General features: G+C 50.1%; 1 protein-coding gene across 1 annotated transcript in view; it reads right to left on the reverse strand.

Annotated features, from left to right (window-relative positions):
• Window positions 1-8,190, reverse strand: part of HSD11B2 (hydroxysteroid 11-beta dehydrogenase 2) — a gene marked incomplete at its 5' end in the record, with an annotated part of 30,144 nt that extends 21,954 nt beyond the window's left edge. Inside the window, one exon of the mRNA XM_026080957.1 lies at window positions 8,001-8,190. Coding sequence (XP_025936742.1) covers window positions 8,001-8,190 — 190 coding nt within the window. The remainder of the gene's footprint in view (window positions 1-8,000) is intronic.
• Between the last annotated feature and the right edge of the window lie 11 nt (window positions 8,191-8,201).

Genomic DNA, 8,201 nt, shown 5'->3' on the forward strand with positions numbered 1-8,201 from the left:
TGGGACCCTGGAGGGGAGCAACCACTGAACCGTGGTGTCTTTGGAAAGAGTTGTGAAAAGTAGATGCATGTTGTATGACATTCACACAAGACTGAAGTCTGACCACTAGCTCAGAAGAAGCAGGGAGCAGAGAGGTCACAGGTCTGCTCAAGAGTATTTCAGGTAGAAGCCGAGACACCCAGTATGGGAAAATCACCACCAGCAGAAGAACGCACGGAGGAAGGCTTGAAAAAGGAGACCAGACATCCAAAGCCTCCACAGATGACATTGAGGGCAGGTACCTCTCCCACTGGAGCCAAGGAACTCAGGTCACCAGTCTGTTTCTCCTCTCCATCCACAGGCTGCCTGGGGAACACCCACTACCTGGTTCCACAGGGTCACCAGCACAGTAGGAGGCTGTGTTACAACAAAGACTGTAAAGCTGAAAACTGCTTCTCAAGATTACAGCCTTATAGACAACAGATCCAGGGACAGCACCATGTGCGACACAAAAAACAGCACTGAACAAGAAAGAGTTGATAAAGCTTGAGATTGGCAGCTCTCCAGGGAAGAGGGAAGCAGAAGTGTTATGTTGCACGTGAAGGCACATACAGGCTGGAACTGAAGAGGAGAGACTGGAAGCTGCTATAAAAAAGTGGATATACCTCAGCAGCCAGGGAGAGCTAGAGAAGTAGGAAACACTGAGGCATACACTTGGCAAACCTCAAAAAAAAATCCCAAACTCCATCTATAGCAACACACCAGCAGTATGACTCCAAAGTTCTCATTCATTTTCTACTTCGCAAGCTTCATGTCAGTACCTCAGATCCAAGATTTCAGGACGGATCTTGAGCAGTGCAAAGCATGAGCACTGGAAAGCATGAGAGCCCTGCAGCCTTTCTTCCCACAGGAGTCAGGCCACAGGAGACACTGCTGAACTATCAGCTAAACAAGTACAGGAAAACAGAGGCCACCTAGATAGCCTCCAGCTGAGCATGTTTTGGACCAGCACTGAGAGGGGAATATCTGGAGAAGGCAAATAGTTTGAACTGGCTTGATATAGAGGCATGTTCAAGACACCCCCCCCAGCCCAATCAAATGAAAGCTAAGCCCGCCTGTGCAAGCCTACCAGTTCTGTGCTGCCATTAGTAAGGCAGCTTGGCTTTTCTGTAGTTAGATCATTGCTTAAGAAAAGCTAAATTCACTGGGTAACACTGTACAAGGCTTCATTAAAGATGTGCTGCTCATTGGACTAGAGGATAGCAACTGCCTACACTTCTTTACTTCTGAAGTATTCATTATCATCTGACATTCTCATTTCTGCAGAGAATGGTCTCTGCTTTGTTGCTCTCACGTCCCTACATAACCCTGAGCTCTAATCAAGCCAGCTTGGGTTTCTCAACCACCTACATTCTCCTACAGTGTGCAACTTTCATGCACTTTTCCTCCTAATTAGCTGTACTCATCACTTTTGGTTAAAGGCATTAAAAAACCCACCAAGTTTGTGTGTTGTTAGAGGGCTTCAAGAGTGCTTATTTAATAGATCAGTGAGAAAGAGCTAAGCATAGATATCTAAATGTCTGTGGTGAGCAGGGTTAGATAGGATTCTTCCCCTCGGTAAGTTTCTTCAAAAATACCTAAAACCTTGGAGGGCTACCGACAAAATGAAGCAAGAGCTTCACCCCTGCAAAGAGAGAAGCAGGAAAAGAAGGCTTTTCACTCTGCCCCCAGAGATGGGTGATAAAATAACTAGACACTTCTTCCACCTAGAGAGGTAAGTTTTTTATTATTTTTATTTAATCTGCAAAAGACTGATCATACACCAGGGTCTGGAGTCTGACTGCTTGGTTTTGGTGTCCATCCCCTTCCTCTCCCCCAATACACACGGCTCGGAGGAATAGTTCTCTGCTGTTAATTTTTAATAGGTCCTGGAAAATTAGAGAAGTTCCAGAAAACTGATTTTCTTCCTGTATTTAGATAGTCCATGGAAGAACTTCAGTACTTACAGGCTGTTAGCTCAACAACTCTAAAAGCAGATTGGAACAGCTACTATAGGGAACCTACCTACAGAGAACTATCACAACATGATTCTTTAGTTGTATCAAAGCGTATTCGTCTGACAGCTGAATTGTTGCAACTTTTTTTTTTTAAATCAGTAACACAACTTCTGCAAGTTCTATTTGCTTTATCACAGCAGTTCAGTTAGACTATTTGCACTTTAAAGGAATCAGAGCTACCAAGTGAATTGAAACAAGCAGTTAGGTCCAAAAGCATAACTGAACAGGAGTTATCAGGCAGGGTATTAGCCAGGGGCCATGGAGCAACCCATTCCTGGGACAACCCTATTTAACCCAATTATCTCCATGACAAGGCTGAGTGCAGTCAGAGGCTGATGGGAGGCTCAGTGTCCAATACTGACTGGAAGCATGTCCAACCAATGCTCCGCCACAGCCAGGATGCAGCCATGCCCAATTGCTACCTCCCTCACAAGGGGCCAGACCCTGTAGCAGAGGCACCCATCTCGGAGCAGGCAGGCACCAGGCTGGGGCAGCACCCACTCCTACTCCCCTGTGTTAACTCACCTGTGCTCACAGGCCAGCCACAGAACAGCACCAAACCATGCCCACAGCAGCTAGCAGAGAAAAGGAAATCTGCATGTGTTTGGGAAACTGATTCCAGCAGTCACTTCTAATCATGTACATGCATTACTGAACAACACCAAGATCTTGACTCCTTACATCTCTTGATCACCCAGTATAGCTACCCGCAGCAGGAAAATAAGTCTGAGATAGCATCAGAAGCTGGAGCCTGCAAAGTCCAGACAGGAAACAATACTGGTATTTTAACAAGGAAAGTGATTTACCTTCACAGCAGAACAAGAGTCCTGACATCTGGACTGAATCACTTTCACAGCTCTACTGCAGTCACCAGATGCTGCAACATCTGTTGAGTTCATGGGAAATGTTTGAGGCTCTGTTTGACAATATGATCATGTTGCAAAAGCTCTGTTAACCTTGAAAATGATCTTAAGCTCTGACCCATTTCAGATTGTTAATGGAGCATGCAACTGCAACAAGAGAGCCTCATCAAGAAAATTCAGTTTCCTTTGTAGGTGGAGAAGGAAGAGAAAGAGTAAGAACAGACAGCAGGTTTGGTTCTGAATCAATCTGACCTATTAACTGCTTTTGTTCTCCAAAACGATTTGTTTGGAGACAGATCAGTCTGCATGTGCAGGACTGCCTGCCTCTCATCTTTGTAGTCTGGTCTGCCCCAGGGAGAAACAGGGATGCAAGGGACCCAAATTACTATCTTCAATCAACAGCCCTACAGCTTTGCATTACTTAGAGCTGCATTGTTTATTTCAAGTGCATCCTTTGCAAACAGAGCAGAGATTCATTATTTCAACTTTTCATCCAAGCTGAAAGAAGGTGTGAAAACTGATACTTTGCTGCACAGAACTCCGATCTTCCCTCTGCTCCAACAAAATACTGCCTGCACACAAGGTCTACAGGCTATTTTTCATTCAGTCCTCTCCATGAATCTCCAGTAAATAAGGCAATAGCTCATGTCTGAAAAAACACAGGCGATCAAACACTGTAGAGCTACATGACAGCAAGAGATTCACAACTGCTTCAGCTGCCTCCAGTTTTCAGACAGCTGAGCCACAGGATGCTTCTGACAGTCTCTTCACCATCTCCAGCAAACCCTAGATTCCATTTGTGTTTGGCTATTTCCACAGAATCACTGAATTTGACAGACATTCACTAAGGCCAGAAGGGACCAAGTGATCATCTAGACTGACAGCTAAAGTAACCCAGGTCAAGGAGGCCTGTTCATTTCTTGGAGTCCAGTAACTAGTGCTAGGGCCAAAGCAGACCTTGCAAAAAACTCTGAGAGTCTGGATCTGGAGATGCCAAGAAATGGAAGTTCATCACCCCCCTCCAAGTTTGCTTGCACAGTTATCCATTTAGAGGCGTGAGCAGTGACTTTGCACAGGCAAAAAGGCTACAGAAGCTGGAGCACTTTTGGTATAGATTTCCAATAGGAAAGAGACAAGGGATACAAGCAATGCTTGGTTTCCACTCCCATGGCACAGAACTACTCTGATGCAGCCTTAAGACACAGAATAGCACCCACTTACTCATGCAGTTTAGATTTGGGAAGACGTGGCACATGCACATACAAACTAGCCCTTTGCTGCAGCACTCAGACCAATTCTGCTCCCAGTGAGTCACTGCCCCCCTCACATGCATCATTGGCCTTTGGGTGCCCATCAACCTATGATTAGTTACAGTGCCATAGGACAGCCTGACCAAACATCAGCAGTGAGGCATGCAGGGTACTGGGTCCTTCTGAGATAAGGCTCCATAGCTTAGCCACTCCAGATCAGCCTCAAGTCAAGCAGCCAGGGCAGCTGCCCATACACAGTCTTCCCACACTGCAAGAGGGATGTGCCAGAGTCAGTGAAACATCCTGAGCTTGACCAAAGCAGGCACCTGACTGTGGGCTTCTCTTTGAGGCAGGTTTGGGCTCATTGAATGGTTCAGAGCCCCGTTGAAGGGGAAGCATGGACACACTACATGGTCTTGCAGGTTTAGCTCCGCAAGGTCTCCCAGCACAGGGCTTGAGCAGCTGAACCCTTCACACCTCCTCACGCTGTTCCATCCTCTTGGAGCTGATCTCTTGCTAATCTGTGCTGCACAGGAAGGCATTCTCCTCTGCCAGCCACCTCCTTCTGTGTCCTCACACTCAGTGCAAATAGTTATGACCTTTCCTCAGAAGGCAGGATTAACACTTTCCCTGCCCCTGAATAGGGGCTGCATACTCCGAAGCCACAGTCCCAGAGAGGACAAGCAGTCAGGATAGAAATCAAGACCCCAGAGTCACAGCCACAGATATAAACCACACCAGCACCATGGCACAGACTAGTGGCCGCAGATGCCACTAGCCCAGAGGATGCTCCACAGAAGCTTGCATCACCTGTCACATCACTCCCCTCCAGCAATAGGCTGATGCAGCTGTATGCCTGTCCCTACTCTCTGCTCTGGTCAAGTCCCAGCCAGTTGTGTGACACCTGAAATGCAAACATGCAACACAGATGGGAAACACCACAACCTTCTAGTCTCACTTTGGGCACAAGACTTTCTAGTCCTCAAAACTTCCACAGGGTCAGCAGCTTCACTCTGGAGCACACATCTATTCTAATCTTCCACCAGGATGCAAGGCTAGTTTTTCCTTCAATTGGTCTATAAACTAGAGTGCTCCGACTAGCCATCAAGGTCGAGATTGGCACATGGAGCAAGGGCACTGTAGGTAGGGCTCAGTTTGAGTTTTTTTCCAGAGGAGTCTGCAAAAGCAGATGGCTAGAAGAGCTGTGGTGAAGCTTTGACTGGGAGATGCACCAGTGCTGCAGCCACATTCCCATGCTCCAGGCAAGCACTCTTAAATTAGACCTGTGCAACTCCTTGCCACAGGATTAAGCCAGCAGCCCAGGAGTGGTCAGAAGAAACAATGCAATGCAGCTTTTTGAGCTGGGACCCATGCTGTTTCAGGAGCAGGCATTAACAGATGAGAAGGGATTAGGAAGAGGCTTTGTTGTGCTTCTTGGTTAATTACAGAGCACAGAATAGCGACCATCACCCTGCAGGGTCTAGCATAACACCCAGCACAGTAGGAGCCCAATCCTGGACCCTGCACACCTCCACTGATGCCCCTCCATCCCTGCCAGAAGTCAGCCACAACCATTCCCACGCTGCTCTTCCCTGCTCTGAAGGACAGGTCCAATCCTGATCTGTCCAGCATATTGTGCTGGTCCTGGCCTGCAGCTCACCTCAGGAAAACCCTGTTCATTTTTTAAACTGATCCAAAGCAATACAGAGAGCAAGGACCACCGCAGGCACATTCTGACCAACAGCCAGAACCTTCAGTTCATGTGATCTGCCCCCGGCCCAGCATCGGTGACCCACCTCCACATTTCTCTCTGCAGCGTTTTACTTCCAGCAGGCAAAAGGAAGAAGGACAGATGGCCTTTCTCAAAGAGAGGCCTGCAGGCATTCCCTGGCTGCCCTGTGCCTGGCAGACAGCACAGCCTTCCTAGAGGAGACACCAGGAGCTACTCAATACTCAGTTGCCAGGAGGTGCCTTGAATTAACCCACAAAGGAATCAGGCTAATTATTATGCAAATAGGCAAATGACTGGATAGCTGTCCAACCTGAGAGCAGCCCTTTGCATTTGTACCTTCAAAAGCACCTGTTCAAGCAGCTCAGTAAGGAGACACTGACCCGCATCACAAGCTGCAACTTGAACCTGTAAAACCACAAAGTATTTACTGCTAAAAGCAAACACCAGAGCTGCAGAGGTGTCATTTCCATGCACCAGGGCAAGAACACCTTGTTCCAGTTGCTGATTCACTAATTACACAGGCAATGCCACAGCCACAGGGCTGGCTTGACCTGGTGTGCCATACACCAGGTATGCCAGAGTGCATCAGCAAGACAGCACACATGTTCACAAGCATATGGCTGCCATACATGTCTTCCCAACAAGAAGCCCTCCCCAACCAGCCCTGCCCCACTGCTACTGTGACCTTCACTCAGGTGAATCATCCATTCATTCACCAGCTCCTGCCCCGATCCTCCAAGCTTCCTCCTTCAGAGAGGCTGCCCTCCACTCTGCACCTAGGAGCAGCTCTGCTTCCCACCTCCCAGCTGCACTACAAAGGCCTTCAACCTGCAAATGAGATTGGACTCTCACCTCTCTCTCTCATAGGAACTTTCCCCATCATAAGATGATCTTTCCCAGAAAGCATGTACATCCCCTTCTCCAGCTCCCAGCTCTCACTCTGAGCACAGACTCAGGGCTCTCTGAAGCCAGTCCAGACCTTCCCACCAAGACATGGGCAGTGCATTCTCAGGACCAGTGCCACAGTCATGCCCACAGGCTTGCAACTCCTGCTGAGCAGATACATCTTTGCAGCTGCACAGAAATGTCAGAGAACTGGCAGATCCCCTCCTCAGCACATCAGCATTAATGAGAACTCTGACTTGGGTGTTCCCTACTCATTTTGTGCCTGCTGCCACTGTCTCAGAGCAAAGTACCTGCAGACGCTGACCTCAGTCATCCTCACCACCCTGAAGAGGTGCCTCTGGCACAACTGCCAAGAGAAAGGAGAGGGTAAAGCACTTGTACACTGGAAACTAACACCCTAAAGAAATTCAGCCACAAGCCAAGCCACGGTTGTGCAATCCTGGACTGGGAGAACACAATGCCCCCCGCAAAAGGGCATCTCACCAACTCCACCATGTGCCAGGCAGCCCTGAGAGGAGGTGGGCACCAGCAGCAGAGCAGGTGTGCTCAGGGATTCCCCTGCAAAGAGAAGTGGCCTCATTTGCCCCTAGGACATCTCTGCACAGATTAGTGGTGCTCAGCCCTAGGGGAGCTGGTGTTCACCATAGCCTGTAGGCCAGACATGCCACAAGAAGCTTTCAGCCTTCTAAGAACCAGCACAGCTCTGGAGGAGAGGTGAGAGCAGCTTCCAGGCCAGCCAAAGCACTCCCAAACCAGAGGGCCAGTCCTACTCCAGACTAGCCATGCATCCCAGTCAATATCCTGTTTTTCAGAGGAAGCAACTCATGCTGTTACACTGGGACTGGCAGTCAGAGCTTGAGCCAAGGAACCACTTCTAGGGGCCCATGTAACATCCCAAAGTCCTGCTTATTTGGGGGCAGGGGGCCAAGGGCAGGCACCGCCTGGCCTTTTCTGTTTGGGCACAGAGAAGGTTGGAAGAGCACAAAAGCTGAAGACCTTGCTGCCATCCTTCCTTCAGCACTGCCCCAGGCACCTCGCAGCCCGCTCAGAGAGCCAGGCAGGCAGCCGCGGGCCGAGCCTCGGCAGCACCCGCAGGCCACGCTCCCCACCACCTCAGCGACCCCAGCACCACGGCGGCTCCACACCGGGGGCCTTCGGGGCATCGAGGCTGAGGCTCCCCCAGGCCAGCGGGGCAGGGGGCCGGGGCACTCACCTGTGACGAGGACGGCTCTGCCCGCCACCGGGAGCAGCCTGCGCGGCGGGGCCCGCCGCAGGAGCAGGCAGGCGGCGGCGGCGGCCAGCGCGAGCCCCAGGGGCAGCGGGAGGCAGGCGCGGCACAGGCTCTGCAGCGCGACCAGCGACGCCAGGGGCAGCACCAGCGCCCGGCCCAGCACCACGTCCCGCCGCGCCACCC

The sequence above is a fragment of the Apteryx rowi genome, unplaced genomic scaffold (genome assembly GCF_003343035.1).
Source record: "Apteryx rowi isolate R43461 unplaced genomic scaffold, aptRow1 scaffold_531, whole genome shotgun sequence".
In the NCBI taxonomy this organism is placed as follows: Eukaryota; Metazoa; Chordata; class Aves; order Apterygiformes; family Apterygidae; genus Apteryx; species Apteryx rowi.